The sequence below is a fragment of the Acomys minous genome (assembly GCF_964271855.1).
Source record: "Acomys minous genome assembly, chromosome: 9".
Taxonomy (NCBI): Eukaryota; Metazoa; Chordata; class Mammalia; order Rodentia; family Muridae; genus Acomys; species Acomys minous.
The window spans coordinates 18557451-18577993 of NC_140490.1; the positions used below are offsets into that span (position 1 = coordinate 18557451).

General features: G+C 48.1%; 2 protein-coding genes across 5 annotated transcripts in view; one reads left to right on the forward strand and one right to left on the reverse strand.

Moving 5' to 3' along the window:
- The first annotated feature begins 1 nt into the window (after position 1).
- SPCS1 (signal peptidase complex subunit 1) lies at positions 2-2206 on the forward strand. The gene is made up of 4 exons (XM_084796063.1): positions 2-468; positions 784-843; positions 924-1010; positions 1813-2206. The coding sequence occupies exons 1-4, from the start codon at positions 247-249 to the stop codon at positions 1936-1938; spliced, it is 495 nt and encodes a 164-aa protein (XP_084652189.1). The 5' UTR covers positions 2-246; the 3' UTR covers positions 1939-2206.
- A 3215-nt stretch (positions 2207-5421) lies between these two features.
- NEK4 (NIMA related kinase 4) overlaps positions 5422-20543 on the reverse strand; it is a 41659-nt gene continuing 26537 nt past the window's right edge. For 3 of the 4 annotated variants that reach the window (XM_084793923.1, XM_084793920.1, XM_084793921.1), the window contains exons 12-15: positions 20202-20290; positions 18258-18460; positions 17053-17186; positions 5422-6153 (exon numbers count right to left, since the gene is read on the reverse strand). In XM_084793923.1, coding sequence (XP_084650049.1) covers positions 6061-6153; positions 17053-17186; positions 18258-18460; positions 20202-20290 — 519 coding nt within the window. In that variant the 3' untranslated portion in view covers positions 5422-6060. The remainder of the gene's footprint in view (positions 6154-17052; positions 17187-18257; positions 18461-20201; positions 20291-20543) is intronic. The other variant, XM_084793922.1, reaches the window with a different exon arrangement.

Here is a 20543-nt window from a genome sequence, read left to right on the forward strand (position 1 = left end):
CAGGCGCCACTGGGCAGCCCCGCTGCCGGGGTCCTCGAGAAAAGGCCGTCGCTATGGAGACGCGGCGCGCGCCAGCGACTGTTAAGCGGAGAGAAAAGCAGCCCGCAACCGATTCCCGCCGCGATTGCGGCTCCTGGCAGCCAGTAGCCCTGACCGGTGCACGATGCGCTGGCCAGGTCGCGCCCCCAGCCCTCGCGAGCAGTGCGCCGGGTTCTAGGAAACTGAAGAGACGAGCCTCCCTTGGCCATGGCGCGGGGCGGGGCCAGAGGTTGTCCGTGCCCGTCGGAGACATCCGCTTCCGGGGCCACGGCCGTTGGAGTGAGGGGCTCAGCTAGTCGGCCAGGCTACTGTCAGCATCGCACCCCGCAAGCCGTACGCCTTAAGAATCGGTTACCCTCGTTTTACTGTCGGTGTCGGTCTTCTCCGCCAATCATGCTGGAACATCTGAGCTCGCTGCCCACGCAGATGGTGAGGGCGCGCGTCCCAGGTCCCCGCACGCCACTTTGGAGTTTAGAGGCGTCTAAGGCCCCCACCCCCACCTCCGGCTAGAGCACCGATTGGTGTTGGCGTGGTTCGCAACTCCTAAATGGTCACTTTCCCCAGAATGGATTCCCTTACCCATGCTCCGTTAAAATGCCCAAGCTTACCCCCAAATATCAAATTTTTGCTTATATACTCGGGCCCTTTTTGGGAAACTCCTTGGGTTGAGTGCTGTCCTGTGCCAACATTGAGTTTCCTAGAAGACCTAGTTGGACCAACTCTGCCTCTTCTCTTGATTCCTAGGATTACAAGGGGCAGAAGCTAGCTGAACAGATGTTTCAGGGAATTATTCTTTTTTCAGCAGTAAGTATTGCTTTTACGTTAATCTCTTAATCCTGACTCCCTTGGTTTGACTGCATTTAATATACTTTGTTTCTTTTCAGGTAGTTGGGTTTATCTACGGGTACGTGGCTGAACAGTTTGGGTGGACTGTCTACATAGTTATGGCTGGATTTGCTTTCTCGTGTTTGGTAAGACATTTGAGTATTATCAGCAACATAAATTTTCTAAGTTGGGGAAACTTGGGTGTACCCAGTGAAGAGAACCAGAATCAGCTTCCTCCATCTTTCCCATTAATGTTTCTGTTTTCCTATTATTGGAAAAGTAGCAATGTTACATAACGTCAGCCGAAGTGAGCAGCACATAAAAGAGCTGAGCTGGGTGTGGTGGCGCTCGCCTGTCATCCCAGCACTGGGGAGGCAGAGGCAGGCGGATCTCTGTGAGTTCGAGGTCTATAAAGCGAGTCCAGGACAGCAAAGGCTACACAGAGAAACCCTGTCTCGAAAACAAAAAGGGGGGGGGGGGTGGAGAGATGGCTCAGAGGTTAAGAGCACTGTCTGTTCTTCCAAAGGTCTTGAGTTCAATTCCCAGCAACTACATGGTGGCTCGCAACCATCTATAATGAGATCTTGTGCCCTCTTCTGGCCTGCAGACAAACATGGGGCAGAATACTTTATAAATAAATAACATTTTAAAAAAAAAAAAGAAAGAAAAACCAAGAAGAAGAAGAAAAGTAGAGCTTTCTAATTTTCTTTTGCAGCTACTCCAGGCAGATCAGATATGACAGGGATTTCCTGCTGTGCTCACCCGGCCTCCATATTCCTTTTAGTTCTTAGCCCTGTACGTGTAAACAGGGCTTGTTCTCACCACCTGACAGAGCTTGTTAGCTTGTTAATTTTTAGCCTGGTGGTTATTCGGGACTGGACAGTATATGAAATGATGTTTTAAGTCTTGACAGGAAGTAAATGCTGCCTTTGCTCTGCTCTGCTCTAGCTGACACTTCCTCCGTGGCCCATCTATCGCCGACACCCCCTGAAGTGGTTGCCTGTTCAAGAATTAGGCACAGAAGACAAGAAATCTGGGGACAGAAAAATTAAGAGGCATGCTAAAAATAACTGACTGGGGCTCACATGATTCGGCACCTGCTTTTGTTTCCTGTAAAATGAGCTGAATTGCTTTCATAACGAAAACGTGAGCGTAAGCCACCATGTTCTTACGGGGCAGCTGTGCAGAGGCCTAGTTGTCCTTGTTTCATTTCTAATCCAGCTGTATTTTCACTCCCAACTCTTACCATCTATCTCTTCATCATCCTTATGGAGAACAGGAAATATAAATATGTAATGCTTCTTTCAGGTGTACATAATGAATAAACATCTCATAACTGGTAGTACTTTTGTTTTTCTCTTTAAAATATTTTTGCAATAGGTCCTATGTAGACTAGGCTGTCTCTAAGCTCAAACTCCTCCTCCTCAGCCTCTCGAAGTGCTGGGATTACAGGCAGATGCTGCCACACCTGGCTTGATAATCCTATTTGTAACTGTCAAAGTTTCACAATCCATTAGGAGCCATGGTGAGTTTGGGTTTGGGATTTTTTTTTTTTAAACAAAGTCTTTCTACATAGCCCTGGCTGTCCTGGAACTTGCTATGTAGACCAGTCTGACATTTGAGTTCCCACCTGTCTTTGCCTCTAGAGTTCTGGAATTAAAATGCCCCTACCACACCTAGCCCATATAGTTTCAATTATAATTCAAGATGCACTGGGTGGTGGTTAGGGTCCCAGCACTTGGGAGGCAGAGGCAGGCAGGTCTCTGAGTTCAAGGCCAGCCTGGCCTACAAAGTTGAGTCCAGGACAGCCAGGACTACACAGAGAAACCCTGTCTTGAAAAACTAAAGAATAAAATAAAAAGTAATTCAAGATGCAATTCTATGGTGGGTCTTTTGTTGGTTATTTTGCAAAACTTTTAGTAAAAAGCCAAAATTAGATGTTTATGTTTAGAAGATGTAAGCCTCATCTTGTTCTGTCACTGCAAGTTCCCAGTGGATTTTTAAAATTTATCACTTCTTAAAGAGTTATTTAGGAGCCAGGTGTGGTGGCACATGCCTTTATCCCAGCACTTGGGAGGCAGAGGCAGGCAGATCACTGTGGAGTTTGAGGCCAGCCTGGTCTACAAAGCAAAAGTTATTTAGTGGGTATGAGTGGGTGTGCATGTTGAGGTCAGAAGACAGCCTGCCGATGTTGGTTATCTCAAACCACATAGGTCCTGAGATGGAGCTTTTGGGCCATATGCTTTTATGGGCTAAGACATATCAACAGCCCCCTCTTTTTTCTTTTTCCTTTCTTTCTTTCTTTTTTGGTCCTGTTAACATTTATTTATTTGTATGTACTGTATGTGGGCCACATGAAGAGGTCAGAGACAGATGTGGGAGTCCTTTATGGGTTCCAGGGATTAAACTTGGGTTATTTGGCTTGACAGCAAAAGCATTTGCCTGCAGAGGCATTTCACAAGTCCCCCAGAAAGTTATTTAATTTCTAAATAATTCTAGTTGACTGGAGAAGAGGAGATCTGAGAGACCCAAGGAAGCCCTCAGACTCCAACCAGCTGCCTGGGAGGCGGCAGTGAGAGGGACTGAGAGCCTAGCCCTAATGCAGCCTCCGTCCAGCTGTGCGGGAGCCAGGCCCACTGTGGCCAACATGGCCAACAGGCAGGAGGGCGCGTGCCAGAGATGATGGGAAGAAGAAAGGAAGGGTCTAGGAGTGAAAGGGAGAGATGTTTGGTGGGAGGGGGAAGAGGATGGCAGTACATAGTGAATGATAGCAAAGAGCTCTGAAAAGCTTACCAGTGTGGACTGTGGAAAACAGCACTTTGGCACTTCTGAAACAAGAGCATTTAAATGAAAGACATGTTCTTGAGGGGACCAGTCATAACTATAAGTTTGACCATTTAATATTTTCCAAATGACTGAAAAGAAAAATGTGCTTAAAGGTCTCAGGAGTGGGTGTAGGAGAATTGTTAAAAGCAACTATTTCTCAGAGCTTCCCTATACTGAGCTTAAGAAAACATCAGCAAAGACTGTAACCCAACAAGCCCAGAAAAGGTACTTTTAAAGAAAAATTCAGAAGAGGAAGCACACTGTTAAATGTAATGAGTGTGATTCAGAAGTTAGAAACTTGCAGATAGAGTTAAAAATCAAGGGGGCTGCAGAGATGGCTCAGCAGTTAAGAGCACTGGCTACTGCTCTTAAGAGGACGTGGGTTCAATTCCCAGCACCCATAGTGCAGCTCACAACTGTCTGTAGCTCCACTTCCAGGGGTCCAACACTCCCATACACAAATACATGCAGACAAAAAATCAATGCACATAGTGGGGCAAAAGTCAAGTTACTTCATGGTCTTGAAATAGAAAAGATGACACCAGGAATAAAGATATACTAGGCAGACAAAGGCAGAAAGGAGTGTAAACAGTCAAAAAGATACATAACAAGGTGGTGGCACAAACCTTTAATGCCAGCACTCAGGAGATAGAGGCAGGCGGAGCTCCAGCGTGGACTAGAGTGAGTTCTAGGACAGGCAAAGCTACATAGAGCTTGTCTCAAAAAACAAAATATTTCAGTCCTTGCAATATAATAAAGGTGATGGAAATGGACAAAGAGTTGAGAGTTCAGAGCACTTGCTGCTCTTGCAGAAGACCTGGGTTCAGGCCCCAGCACCTACACCAGGTGGCTTACAACCACCTGCAGAGCCAGGTCCAGGGAATCCAACACCCTCTTCTGGCTTCCTCAGGCTTCTGCATGCACATGATACGCATATATACACTTACACAACACTCATAAAAATCTTAAGTGAAAATTTACTAAAGATTTATATTTATAAAAATCTTTCTAGATGGGCATTACTTATTGAATAACAACATATATACAATTATGACCTTTTTTGAGATGTGAGCCTCTATAGTCTGAGCTAGCCTTTGTCATCCAAGCTAGCAATGAATTTCATGACCCACCTGCCTATGTTTTCAGGTGTTATGATTACACATGTGCACCACTGCACCCAGGCTTCCAGTTATACATTTAAAATATGGAAACTTAGCTGATACTTTATTGTACATAAAGACAAACATTGCATATTCTAATAAGAACCTGGACTTTGCTTAATTGAAAGAGGAATTCACATTTAAGAGATATTTTAGCTGACAGAAAAAAGAAACATGTCAAGTCATAATGACTCACAAAACTATACTTTAGACTGAACAAAAGTTCTAGGAGTCTAGAGACCTCCTCACTAAGGTTCAGAATAATCAAAATAGTTGGTGGTTTTTTGTTTTGCTTTGTTTTTTTAAGACAGGGTTTCTCTCTAGCCTTGGCTGTCCTGGACGCACTCTGTAGACCAGGCTCGCCTTGAACTCACAGAGATCCACCTGCCTCTAGCTCCCTGAGTGCTGGGATTACAGGTAAACCAAAACATTAAAAGTCCACTGATGTTGCCAAGTGGTGGTGATGCATGCCTTTGATCCCAGCACTCGGGAGGCAGAGGCAGGCTGATCTCTTTGAGTTTGAAGCCGCCTGATCTACAGAGTGAGTCTAGGACAGCCAAGGTTATTACACACGGAGAAACCTGTCTAGAAAAGCTAAAAAAAAAAAAAAAAAAAGAGGATGGGCATGGTGGCACATGCCTTTATTCCCAGCACTTGGGAGGCAGAGGCAGGCTGATCTACAAAGCGAGTCTAGGACAGCCAAGGCTATATAGAGAAACTCTGTCTCAAAAACCAAAAACAAAACAAAAAGGTCCATTGATGTGTAAAACAAGCCCGGTGTGGTGATGCATGCCTTTAATCCCAGCATTCAGGAAGCAGAGGCAGGTGTATCACTGTGAGTTTGAGGCCAGCCTGGTCTACAAAGTGAGTCCAGGACCGTCAAGGCTAAAACAGGGAAACCCTGTCTCGGAAAAAATAAAAACAAACAAACAAACAAACAAAAAAACCCACCAGATATAAAGTGGGTTTAAGGCTCAGTAAACAGTAACAAACATAAAACATTTTTCTTCATTAACATATGATATTCAAAGTATTTTTTTCTTTTGTGAACTTGTTTCACGTTAGTCTACTCTGTCCAATTTTTTATAGTAAGAAGACCCCAAAGAGAGATCAAAGGATGGCCTCTGGGAACTGAAAGTCTCCTTCTTTCTTTCAGATGAATGCCCTTTGACAATAGAGCTTTAGTTCTGGCAGCACATTAGAACAAATCTCAAAAATTCACATTTTCTTCAAAAAATTTCAACTGGCGAGCTTTCACACTGTAAGTTGTATACTTGTCCCCCATGTGCTCCTGTAATCGTGCCTATTTGAGAAACAGATAAGAAAATCAGCGTATAACAGAAAATAATGCCTGTACTCTTCAAAAACAAAGGTTTTCCTAAGTGGCACTGTAAGAAGTAAGCTGTTTGGCCCATTTCCAGTGTGAGGTGACTTTGCAGCTCACCATTTCAGATGAGCAGGGAGCTCTGAGCCCCAAGCTGGCGGCTGACCCTGCTTGTCCCACAACTCTTGGGAAACTGCAATTGGCTACATGATCGAGTCCCCGTCAGAAAGAGGCAGTCTCAAACCCCAGAGTAAGAATTACATAAGCTAACCCAGCAAGAGGATAAGAGTTGGTTTGGGAACTTTGAAAACCATTGTCAGTGCACAGTCAGCATGCCAGTCACTTCTGCCGTTCTCTATGCTTTGTCCTTATCTGCTGAACTGTACATTAGAAATGGCTTCATTTTCACTGTGCTCCTGAGTTTATTGTACTTCCAACAGTACTAAGGAGGAAGCCACAGAGGGAAACACTAACCTTTCTGTTTACACAAAGTTGTTGTGTATGATGTATGTACAGTCTGCACGTGTTCAAACCTGCCACCGTGCTCGTGTGGAGCGTGGAGGACCACTCTGGGGGGTTGGCTGTCTCTTTCCAAGCTTGCATGGAAAGAGCTTTTCCCTGCTGAGAGATCTTGCTGACCTCAAAGCCAGACATGAATCCCAGCTTCTCTCGGGGCTGAAGTGGGAGAATCTCAAGTTCAAGACCTGCCTGAGTGCGTCTGAAGCCAACCTAAGTAACTTAGACCCAGTCTCAAAATAGAGAAGGGTGGTGGGGCTCACAAACCCTGACTAGTAACCCTAAAAGGGCACAGCACACAAAACATCTGCAGAATTAATGCTTAAATAGGACACCACCTAGTGTGCTGAATGGATATGATACATATTCTGATGTATTTCACTAAAGACATCACTTTGGTGGTATTCTAGCAAAATTATGCAACCTGGAGGTGGGGGCAGGAGGATTAAGCACTCAAGGCCAGCCTACAGAGTGATTTTGAGACCAGCCTAGGCTACATGAGACCCTGTCTTTAAAAAAATAAAATAAAATCCAACAGTAAGAGGATAACCTAGCTAAGAATGGTAGCACGTTGCCTATCTCACCAGCATCAGGCAGCAGAAGCAGGAGGACTGTCAATCTGAGGCCAGTCTGCGTAACAAAGAGAGGTCCCGACTCATTCATGAGAAAACAGAGAAGCGGGCGTGGTGGTGCACACCTTTAATCCCAGCACTCACAAGGCAGAGGCAGGCAGATCTTTGTGAGTTCAAGACCAGCCTGGTCTACAAAGCGAGTCCAGGACAGCCAAAGCTACAAAGCTGTCTTGAAGAAAAAAAAAAAAAGAAAGAAAGAAAATAGAGACGCACAGAGGCTGGGATGTGACTTAACTAGCATACAAGGAGCACTAGGTTTGGTCTCCAGCACCGCATAGACGGGGTTTGGCGGCGTATGCCTATAATCCCAGTACCTGGGATGTGGAAGCAGGAGGATCAGAAGTTCAAAGTCATCCTCTGCTACATAGCAAATCTGAGGTGAGCAGAGGCTACATGAGACACTGTCTAAAACAGAAGAAAATAGAAAAATACTAAACTAAGTGCTATTTTTTGTTTGTTTGTTTATTTGTTTTTGTTGTTTGAGGCAGGGTTTCTCTGTGTAGCCTCGGCTGTCCTGGACTTGCTTTATAGACCAGGCTGGCCTCGAACTCACAGAGATCCACCTGCCTCTGCTTCCTGAGTTCTGGAATTAAAGGTGTGTGCCATCACTGCCTACTTCCAAGTGCTATTTAATAAAACATATGGCCTTTAAACGTCAAAAATGTCAATGAGGCTAAGGTACAGTTCTGAGGTAGAATACTCACATATTATGAACAAAGCCTAGTTTGATACATAAACAAAGGACAAAAGTCATAAAATAAAAAGTCTGAAGGGTGTTGTAAATTCTTAAGATAAAACCCACCAGGTTGGGCCAGGCAAATTACTGAGAGTTTGAGGCCAGCCTGGTCTACCAAGAGAGTCCAGGACAGCCAGAGCTGTTACACAGAGAAACCCTGTCTCAAAAAACAAAAACAAAAACAAAACAGCAACAAAAAACTCACCAGTACACGGGAGGCAGAGGCAGGCAGAGGAGTTCAAGGCCAGCCTGGTCTACAAAGCCAGTCCAGGACAGCAAAGGCTACACAGAGAAACCCTGACTTGAAAAACCTAAATAAATAAAATAAAATATAAAACTCAGTATAAAAGGTAATTGGGGGGCCAGGGGTGGTAATGTACACCTTTAATCCCAGCACTCAGGGAGGCAGAGGCAAGTGGATCGCTGTGAGTTCAAGGCCAGTCTGGTCTACAAAGCGAGTCTAGGACAGTCAGGGACACATGGAGAAACCCTGTCTTCGACAACAACAACAACAACCAAAAAAAAAAAAAAAGAGTAGGTCACATGGTCACAGCAGGAGATGGCCAGTGGAGGGGTGGAGTGGGTCACATGGTCACAGCGGGGGATGGCCAGTGGTGGGGTGGAGTGGGTCACATGGTCACAGCAGGAGATGGCCAGTGGAGGGGTGGAGTAGGTCACATGGTCACAGCAGGGGATGGCCAGTGGTGGGGTGGAGTAGGTCACATGGTCACAGCAGGGGATGGCCAGTGAAGGGGTGGAGTGGGTCACATGGTCACAGCAGAAGATGGCCAGTGGTGGGGTGGAGTGGGTCACATGGTCACAGCAGGAGATGGCCAGTGGTGGGGTAGAGTGGGTCACATGGTCACAGCAGGAGATGGCCAGTGGAGGGGTGGAGTGGGTCACATGGTCACAGCAGGGGATGGCCAGTGAAGGGGTGGAGTGGGTCACATGGTCACAGCAGAAGATGGCCAGTGGTGGGGTGGAGTGGGTCACATGGTCACAGCAGGAGATGGCCAGTGGTGGGGTAGAGTGGGTCACATGGTCACAGCAGGAGATGGCCAGTGGAGGGGTGGAGTGGGTCACATGGTCACAGCAGGGGATGGCCAGTGGTGGGGTGGAGTGGGTCACATGGTCACAGCAGGGGATGGCCAGTGGAGGGGTGGAGTAGGTCACATGGTCACAGCAGGGGATGGCCAGTGGTGGGGTGGAGTAGGTCACATGGTCACACCAGGGGATGGCCAGGGGAGGGGTGGAGTGGGTCACATGGTCACAGCAGAAGATGGCCAGTGGTGGGGTGGAGTGGGTCACATGGTCACAGCAGGGGATGGCCAGTGGAGGGGTGGAGTGGGTCACATGGTCACAGCAGGTGTTGGCCAGTGGAGGGGTGGAGTAGGTCACATGGTCACAGCAGGGGATGGCCAGTGGTGGGGTAGAGTGGGTCACATGGTCACAGCAGGAGATGGCCAGTGGTGGGGTGGAGTGGGTCACATGGTCACAGCAGGAGATGGCCAGTAAAGGGGTGGAGTGGGTCACATGGTCACAGCAGGGGATGGCCAGTGGAGGGGTGGAGTGGGTCACATGGTCACAGCAGGGGATGGCCAGGGGAGGGGTGGAGTGGGTCACATGGTCACAGCAGGGGATGGCCAGTGGTGGGGTGGAGTGGGTCACATGGTCACAGCAGGAGATGGCCAGTGGAGGGGTGGAGTGGGTCACATGGTCACAGCAGGAGATGGCCAGTGGAGGGGTGGAGTAGGTCACATGGTCACAGCAGGGGATGGCCAGTGGAGGGGTGGAGTAGGTCACATGGTCACAGCAGGGGATGGCCAGTGGTGGGGTGGAGTGGGTCACATGGTCACAGCAGGAGATGGCCAGTGGAGGGGTGGAGTGGGTCACATGGTCACAGCAGGAGATGACCAGTGGAGGGGTGGAGTGGGTCACATGGTCACAGCAGGAGATGGCCAGTGGAGGGGTGGAGTGGGTCACATGGTCACAGCAGGAGATGGCCAGTGGAGGGGTGGAGTAGGTCACATGGCCACAGCAGGAGATGGCCAGTGGTGGGGTGGAGTGGGTCACATGGTCACAGCAGGAGATGACCAGTGGAGGGGTGGAGTGGGTCACATGGTCACAGCAGGAGATGGCCAGTGGAGGGGTGGAGTGGGTCACATGGTCACAGCAGGGGATGGCCAGTGGTGGGGTGGAGTGGGTCACATGGTCACAGCAGGGGATGGCCAGTGGAGGGGTGGAGTAGGTCACATGGTCACAGCAGGGGATGGCCAGTGGTGGGGTGGAGTAGGTCACATGGTCACACCAGGGGATGGCCAGGGGAGGGGTGGAGTGGGTCACATGGTCACAGCAGAAGATGGCCAGTGGTGGGGTGGAGTGGGTCACATGGTCACAGCAGGGGATGGCCAGTGGAGGGGTGGAGTGGGTCACATGGTCACAGCAGGGGTTGGCCAGTGGAGGGGTGGAGTAGGTCACATGGTCACAGCAGGGGATGGCCAGTGGTGGGGTAGAGTGGGTCACATGGTCACAGCAGGAGATGGCCAGTGGTGGGGTGGAGTGGGTCACATGGTCACAGCAGGAGATGGCCAGTAAAGGGGTGGAGTGGGTCACATGGTCACAGCAGGGGATGGCCAGTGGAGGGGTGGAGTGGGTCACATGGTCACAGCAGGGGATGGCCAGTGGTGGGGTGGAGTAGGTCACATGGTCACAGCAGGGGATGGCCAGTGGAGGGGTGGAGTGGATCACATGGTCACAGCAGAAGATGGCCAGTGGTGGGGTGGAGTGGGTCACATGGTCACAGCAGGAGATGGCCAGTGGTGGGGTGGAGTGGGTCACATGGTCACAGCAGGAGATGGCCAGTGGAGGGGTGGAGTGGGTCACATGGTCACAGCAGGGGATGGCCAGTGGAGGGGTGGAGTGGGTCACATGGTCACAGCAGGGGATGGCCAGTGGTGGGGTGGAGTAGGTCACATGGTCACAGCAGGGGATGGCCAGTGGAGGGGTGGAGTGGATCACATGGTCACAGCAGAAGATGGCCAGTGGTGGGGTGGAGTGGGTCACATGGTCACAGCAGGAGATGGCCAGTGGTGGGGTAGAGTGGGTCACATGGTCACAGCAGGAGATGGCCAGTGGAGGGGTGGAGTGGGTCACATGGTCACAGCAGGGGATGGCCAGTGGAGGGGTGGAGTGGGTCACATGGTCACAGCAGGAGATGGCCAGTGGTGGGGTAGAGTGGGTCACATGGTCACAGCAGGAGATGGCCAGTGGAGGGGTGGAGTGGGTCACATGGTCACAGCAGGGGATGGCCAGTGGAGGGGTGGAGTGGGTCACATGGTCACAGCAGGAGATGGCCAGTGGTGGGGTGGAGTGGGTCACATGGTCACACCAGGGGATGGCCAGTGGAGGGGTGGAGTGGGTCACATGGTCACAGCAGGGGATGGCCAGTGGTGGGGTGGAGTGGGTCACATGGTCACAGCAGGGGATGGCCAGTGGAGGGGTGGAGTAGGTCACATGGTCACAGCAGGGGATGGCCAGTGGTGGGGTGGAGTAGGTCACATGGTCACAGCAGGGGATGGCCAGGGGAGGGGTGGAGTGGGTCACATGGTCACAGCAGGGGATGGCCAGGGGAGGGGTGGAGTGGGTCACATGGTCACAGCAGGGGATGGCCAGTGGTGGGGTGGAGTGGGTCACATGGTCACAGCAGGAGATGGCCAGTGGAGGGGTGGAGTGGGTCACATGGTCACAGCAGGAGATGGCCAGTGGAGGGGTGGAGTAGGTCACATGGTCACAGCAGGGGATGGCCAGTGGAGGGGTGGAGTAGGTCACATGGTCACAGCAGGGGATGGCCAGTGGTGGGGTGGAGTGGGTCACATGGTCACAGCAGGAGATGGCCAGTGGAGGGGTGGAGTGGGTCACATGGTCACAGCAGGAGATGACCAGTGGAGGGGTGGAGTGGGTCACATGGTCACAGCAGGAGATGGCCAGTGGAGGGGTGGAGTGGGTCACATGGTCACAGCAGGAGATGGCCAGTGGAGGGGTGGAGTAGGTCACATGGCCACAGCAGGAGATGGCCAGTGGTGGGGTGGAGTGGGTCACATGGTCACAGCAGGAGATGACCAGTGGAGGGGTGGAGTGGGTCACATGGTCACAGCAGGAGATGGCCAGTGGAGGGGTGGAGTGGGTCACATGGTCACAGCAGGAGATGGCCAGTGGAGGGGTGGAGTGGGTCACATGGTCACAGCAGGAGATGGCCAGTGGAGGGGTGGAGTGGGTCACATGGTCACAGCAGGAGATGACCAGTGGAGGGGTGGAGTGGGTCACATGGTCACAGCAGGAGATGGCCAGTGGAGGGGTGGAGTGGGTCACATGGTCACAGCAGGAGATGGCCAGTGGAGGGGTGGAGTGGGTCACATGGTCACTGCAGGGGATGGCCAGTGGTGGGGTGGAGTGGGTCACATGGTCACAGCAGGAGATGGCCAGTGGAGGGGTGGAGTGGGTCACATGGTCACAGCAGGAGATGGCCAGTGGAGGGGTGGAGTGGGTCACATGGTCACAGCAGGGGATGGCCAGTGGAGGGGTGGAGTGGGTCACATGGTCACAGCAGGGGATGGCCAGTGGAGGGGTGGAGTGGGTCACATGGTCACAGCAGGAGATGGCCAGTGGAGGGGTGGAGTGGGTCACATGGTCACAGCAGGGGATGGCCAGTGGAGGGGTGGAGTGGGTCACATGGTCACAGCAGGGGATGGCCAGTGGAGGGGTGGAGTAGGTCACATGGTCACAGCAGGAGATGGCCAGTGGAGGGGTGGAGTGGGTCACATGGTCACAGCAGGGGATGGCCAGTGGTGGGGTGGAGTGGGTCACATGGTCACAGCAGGAGATGGCCAGTGGAGGGGTGGAGTGGGTCACATGGTCACAGCAGGGGATGGCCAGTGGAGGGGTGGAGTAGGTCACATGGTCACAGCAGGGGATGGCCAGTGGAGGGGTGGAGTGGGTCACATGGTCACAGCAGGAGATGGCCAGTGGAGGGGTGGAGTGGGTCACATGGTCACAGCAGGAGATGGCCAGTGGAGGGGTGGAGTGGGTCACATGGTCACAGCAGGAGATGGCCAGTGGAGGGGTGGAGTGGGTCACATGGTCACAGCAGGAGATGACCAGTGGAGGGGTGGAGTGGGTCACATGGTCACAGCAGGAGATGACCAGTGGAGGGGTGGAGTGGGTCACATGGTCACAGCAGGAGATGGCCAGTGGAGGGGTGGAGTAGGTCACATGGTCACAGCAGGAGATGACCAGTGGATGGGTGGAGTGGGTCACATGGTCACAGCAGGGGATGGCCAGTGGTGGGGTGGAGTGGGTCACATGGTCACAGCAGGGGATGGCCAGTGGAGGGGTGGAGTGGGTCACATGGTCACAGCAGGAGATGGCCAGTGGTGGGGTGGAGTGGGTCACATGGTCACAGCAGGAGATGGCCAGTGGAGGGGTGGAGTGGGTCACATGGTCACAGCAGGAGATGGCCAGTGGTGGGGTGGAGTGGGTCACATGGTCACAGCAGGAGATGGCCAGTGGAGGGGTGGAGTGGGTCACATGGTCACAGCAGGGGATGGCCAGTGGTGGGGTGGAGTGGGTCACATGGTCACAGCAGGGGATGACCAGTGGTGGGGTGTAGGTAACTGGGATTGTGTCTACATTGATCATGGCAGCAATTAGAAGCTCTGCAGACTATGACACTGGGGGAAATATTTGCTTTCTTCCTTTTTAACTTAAATTCATTTTAAAAACTGTATTCATTTCACATCCCAATTTTACCCCCTTCCTCATCTCCTCCCAGTCCCACCCCCCCTCCTCCCGCCAATGGCCGTGAGTTCTATCTCCATCACTGAAAAGCAAAAACGAACAAACGAAAACCCCACCTATGGCAAAGACCGTATGATTGACTCAAGGGCTGGTAGGATGGCTCAGTGAGCAAAGGCACTTGCCACTGACGCTTGGTGCCCTGCGTTGCATTCAAGCTCCAAGAGAACACACAATGAAGAAGAGAACCAGTTCGCAGTGTCCTTTAATCTCCATATGTTTGGCATGGTATGTGCATGCACGCATGAGAATTCTCACATGCACACACAAAAATGTAATTTTTAAAAAGATAGAGGGCTGGAGAGATGACTCAGCAGTTAAGAGCAGGTGTTCTTGATAAGGATCTGTGTTCAATTCCAGCACCCACATGGCAGCTCACAACTCTCCATAATGGATCAAATGTCCTCTTCTGACCCAGGAGGGCACTAGGCATGCATGTGGTGCACAGACAAGCATGCAAGCAGAACATCTGTACACATAAAAGTGAAGTCTAAAAAAATTATTTGGGGGGGACTGGAGAGACGGCTCAGAGGTTAAGAGCACTGATTGCTCTTCCACAGGTCCTGAGTTTAATACCCAGCAACCACATGGTGGCTCACAACTACCTATAGTGATATCTGGTGCCTCTTCTGGCCTGCAGGTGTAAATGCAGGCAGAGCACTATTCATAATTAATAAATAAATAAATAAATAAATAAATAAATAAATAAATAAATCTTTCTAAAAATTATTTTTTGGGTTTTAGTTTTTCAAGGCAGGGTTTCTTTGTGTAACCTTGGCAGTCCTGGAATTCACTCTGTGAACCAGGCTCGCGTCAAATTCAAGAGATTCACCTGCCTCTGCCTTGCAAGTGTTGGAATTAAAGGTGTGTGCCATCACCACACAGCTCTAAAAAGTTTTTTTAAAAATCAAAAAAAATTAAAATACTTATTAAAAAAGAAAAATATCTATTCAAGAACATTTGGTAAGGACTGGAAAACTGGTTCAGTGGATAAGAGAGCTGGCTGCTCTACCAGGGGCCTCAGGCTCAATTCTCAGCAGGCTTACAGCCATTTGTAATGCCAGGTGCTCTGATGCCCTCTTCCAGCCTCCAAGGGCCTCAGGGATAGAAGTGGTGCATAGACATACATGCAGGTAAAGCAGCCATCCATATATACAATAAAATAGTCAAAGCTAAATTTTAAATAATACGTTTAAAAAGACCATCTACTAAAATCTAGTAAGAGCAAAGAGAATCTTAGTGTGTGAACCCAGGTAAATTGCCATCAAACCCTAACATCGTCCTCCTTGCTCTCAGGTGAAAGGCTACTGCACAAGGAGAGCTCAGGCAAGAAGCGAGAAGTCCTCTTCTGCCCAGCATGGTCTACAGGATGGAGATTTCCATGCAGCAACACTAGGAACAATGGGGTTTCAACGACCTTTGCCCCAGAGCAGAAAGTGAAGGTGCCATACTAGCACAGCATCCCAAGAAAGCCACAGACTATTACTCTAGTCTTCTCTTCTTCCAACCAAATGCCTTGGCCATCACCACACCTGCCTGCCCTCCCCTGTCTCTTTTTCAGATAGATCTTTATGTTGCCCAACCAGCTGGTCTAAAACACTTGGAATCAAGCAACTTCCTGCCTCAGCATTCTGGGTGCTGGAACTACAAGCAAGTGCTACTAAAAATTCACAATGTTTCCAACAGATTAAGCAGAAGGGAAGATTCAGAATATGAAAATTAGAACTTAGAATGGAGATATTACTTTCAATTCTATACAAATAAAAACATTGCAACAACTATAAATGATTGTACAACAACCAACTTCTTTTTTTTTTTTTTTTTTTTGAGACAAGGTTTCTCTGTGTAGCCTTGGCTGTCCTAGACTTGCTTTGTAGACCAGGCTGGCCTCGAACTCACAGTGATCCACCTGCCTCTGCCTCCCAATTGCTGGGATTAAAGGCGTGCGCCACCACACCTGGTTTAACAACCAATTTCATAACCTAGTTGGAACTGGGAAATTCCTAGAAATAACCTACCAAGACTGACTCACAGAAGATCTGTGTAGGCTCATAAATAGTGTAAGGATTGACTCAAACATGGCTATACATTCGGAGAAACATTTACAAATCTTACATCTGATGAGAGACTTGAATCTAGACTATATAAACACTGAATAATTTAAAACTTATTAGGCCACGTTTAAAATAAACATTTCTCCGAGGAAAATATGCAAATGGTTAAGAGCATATGCAAATATACACGACATCATTAGTCATCAAGGAAATGTAAGTCGAGCTTACAATGAATACTATTTATGCCACCAGAACGGCTAAAATCAAACAGACAATTATTGTTAAGGATGTGGAGAAATTAGAATGTCTTGTCTTACACTGCTCCTGAGACTATAAAATGGTGTAGTCACTTCAGGGAAAAGTCTGGAAATTGTTCAAACATTTCAGTATAGCCACTGTATGATCAATCAACACAAAACTTTGCCCATGAACGTTCAGAAGAGTTAAAGATGGAAACAAATATCCATCAGCTTATAAGTAAACAAAATGCACAGGATAACATATATGGCCATAAAAAAGACTAAAGTATTGATATATGTTATAACATGAGCGACTTCAAAATATTACCAGAGAGAAGCAAAACACAAAGATCACTTATATGCAACCCCAATATGAAATTGTCTAAAACACAAATTGTCCAGAATAGGAAATACATGCAGAGAGAACTATCTGTGGCAGCTTAGGGCTGGGTGGGGACCCAGGAGACAGCGGGGACACTGTGAATGGTATCAGGTGTATCTGGAGAGCTGTGAAAATGTTCAGACACTGATTGTGGTGATGACTGAACATGTAAAGTCAGTTCAAATGGGGAAGCTGCAGGGTACTAAAAAGAAACTCTGAAAACCTAAACATGGTGGCTTACGCCTTTAATCCCAGCACCTGGGTGGAAGAGGCAGGCGGATCACTGTGAGTTCGAGGCCAGCCTGGTCTACAAAATGAGTCCAGGACAGCCAAGGCTACACAGAGAAACCCTGTCTCAAAAAACCAAAAAATAAAATAAAATAAAATAAATAAATAAATAAATAAAAAGAAAAGAAAAGAAAAGAAAGCCTAAACATGAGCAGCAGCTTGACCCAGCTTCCACACTTACCTCTCTCTCCAGTTCATCCTCTTCCTCCAGAAGACCATACACCTGCTCTAAAAGCTGAACCCCCAGGCCCTGGATCACATCCGCTCTCAGGACTTCAACTATTCTCCTGATCTTTTCAGAACTTGGTATGATACCTAGAAATGCAACAAGAAAAACAGGGAAAATCAATAAATACCACTACAGCAAGAACAACGCAGTATTTAAAAATCATGTAGCAATTATTTTTACTTCAACAAGAATCTGTGTTAATGACCTCATTTATATACCTTTTCCTGAGCTAGGCATGGTAGTGCAGACCTTTAATCCCAGCACTCGGGAGGCAGAGGCAGGTGGATCTCTGTGAGTTTGAGGCCAGCCTGGTCTACAAAGTGAGTCCAGGACAGCTAGGGCTATTGCACAGAGAAGCCCTGTCACAAAAAACAAAACAACAACAACAAAAACCTTCAAATACTTTATGCACTGATATAAGGTTTATTGAATTATATTTATTTTTAAAAATAAAATTTATAGGGCCTGGAGAGATGGCTCAGTGGCTAAGAGCACACCTAGAGGACCTGAATTCAATCCTAGCACCATATCAGATGTCTCACAACCATCTGTAACTCCAGCTCCAGGGGATCCAATGCCTCTGATCTACATGGGCACTGCACTCACATGCACAGATCCATATCCACAAATGGTAGCAAATGCCTAGAATTCTACCACTTGAGAGGCCAAGGCCAGAGGATCAGGGGTTCAAAGCTGTCCTCAGCTACAGAGCAAGTTGAGATCAACTTGAGCAAGTTTGAAGTTACCTGAGACACTGCCTCATAAAAACAAAATATAGGGCTGGAGAGATGGCTCAGAGGTAAGAGCACTGGCTGCTTTTCCAGAGGTCCTGAGTTCAATCCCAGCAACCGCTGGGTAGCTCACAACCATCTATACTGTGATCTGATGCCCTCTTCTGGCCTGCAGGTATACATGCAGGCAGAGCACTGTATACATAATAAATAAATCTTTAAAATAAATAATAAATAAAATAAAACAAAAATATGAAGATATATAAATTTACATGAAACATTGAGAATACACCTATTGACTGTATAAGATACACCTTTCATGTAGATATCCAAATGAAAAAACAAAACTAACTTACGAGCAACTAACTTACGAGCATCTGCACTACCTGCATTTGCTGCGCTGCTGTGAAGGAAGGAACTAATCACCTGAAGGCAGCTCTTTACCGTGGGGCTCTGCCTCGTCCACCACCTTGCCGTGAAGAACCAGCGTGTCTCGGTACTTCCGATGAAGTTTGAATTCTGGTACTGCATTTAGTGCCTGGAGCTCGTCACTGCGCTCTTTAGAATCCAGCTTAAGCGTCTGAGTCATTAGCTGTACCAAGTCACTCATTTCATTTGTATGACTTTTCCTGAGGGGGAAAATCTCCTTAGTATTTACTTGACCTCATGCTGAAAGTTAGACGTGACATGACCTAAAAGGGAGGAAGTTCTGCTTGCAAACGCCCAGCAGGTAACCAGAATATACTTGAAAAATACAAAAATCAACTACGGGAAGGCAGTGAAGAGTGACCCAAATGGAGAGCTGATTTGGAAAGGAGTCCAGAATTTAGCCTGAGGGCAGACCACAGGCACCTCAAAACAGAGAGAGCAAGCTGCAGGCAGAAGCAAAGAGGAATCTGGGAAAGGAGAGGGTATGCCAACTTTGCATACAGATTCTTTTTTTTTTTTTTTTTGGTTTTTCGAGACAGGGTTTCTCTGTGTAGCCTTGGCTGTCCTGGACTCACTTTGTAGACCAGGCTGGCCTCGAACTCACAGCAATCCGCCTGCCTCTGCCTCCCGAGTGCTGGGATTAAAGGCGTGCGCCACCACGCCCGGCTGCATACAGATTCTATATAGCCATTTCCAAATGACTTAATTTTACACAAATATAAAAGCCAAGAATAGTCAAACACAAAATGCCAGCCTCAGAGCTAAAATTCACGGGTACAGTCCACTCACAACTGAAAAGAAGCAAGAGAGATCACCCTTGTAAGAGAAAAATAAAATAAAATTTATAGAAACAAACCCAGAAGTGACACAAGTAATAGAATAAGTAGATGAGAAAATTAAAGTAGGTATTATAAATATATTTCATATGGTTACAATAGAGAAAAATATGACCATGTTAAAGGAGCAATATGGAAGACATATAGTAGGCCTACATCAAACTTTTATTAGTGACAACACAATGTGTTAAACAGGGCTAATGGAATAGACACTGAGAACAGGAGCATGAGCTCAAAGATATTATACTAGTAGAATCTATGGGAAATAGAACAAAGAAAACAGTAGAAGAATAACCAGAGCATCACAGAGCTTGTGTACATGTATAAGCAGTGCAATGCACATGTATTTAGAATCTCAGAGAGGGGTAGACCCCGTCTCAAAAAACAAAGAATCTCAGGGAGGGCAAGGGACAGGGGAGTGTCAACAAAGCCATAAGGAAAATAACACCCAACACCAATAAAAATTACAAACGGGCTAACAACTGAGATGTAATATGTATAAATTAATAAAAATGTATTTAAAAAAAAATTACAAACTTTCCAGGTGTGGTGGACAGGCCTGTAATTCCAGCACTCAGAGAGGCAGAGGCAGGGGGATTTCTGTGAGTTCGAGGCCAGCCTGGTCTACAAAGCAGCTGAGGCTACACAGAGAACCCTGTCTTCACGAACCAAAAAACAAACAAACAAAACAAAACAAAAAATTGTAGGTCCAAGTATATAGTCTAATTACACTGTATTCAGAGAAAATAAATACTTTCTAATTTTTAAAAAATTATTGTATGTGTGTAGGTAGGTGTTTTCCCTGCATATATGTGTATCACATGCATGCAGTGCTCATAAAGGCAAGAAGATGGCATCAAATCCCCTAAAACTGGAGTTATGGATGGATGTGAGGTGCCATGTGGGTGCTGGGAAGCAAAGCCAGGGTCTCTGGGAGAGCAGCCAGCCTTCTCACCACTGAGCCATCTCTCCAGAGCCTCCTGGAAGGTACATTTCAAGCTCTAGCAGGGACCATAGACCACTGTCAGGTTATAATGAGAAGCACAGGTAAGAACTCTATCTAGAGTCAGTTCACACCGAGCTGAGACAGAAACCAAGAACTTACCCATCCCTGGAATCCCCATCTGACTTATCAGTTGAGCTTGTAGAAGAACTTAACTCCTCCTCAGACAGACCATGTACGGCTCTCCTTTCCTATCAGTGTTTGGAAAGAGCACAAACCCAGAATGTGAGTCTCAGAAAGACACAATGTACCCTGCAGACAATCTAAAACTTGAAGTTAATTTATGCAAATGATGTTACAGTTTACTTCTGGAGTTCACAGCTTAAGACTGAGGAACAACAGGGTGAAGCTTTTCAAGATCTCAGTCTCAGCCATCAAGGTATTTCCTTCGCAGAGAAGAGGGGATGGCTGTTCTGCTGATTCAGTTCTCAGGCAGAGGGCTTA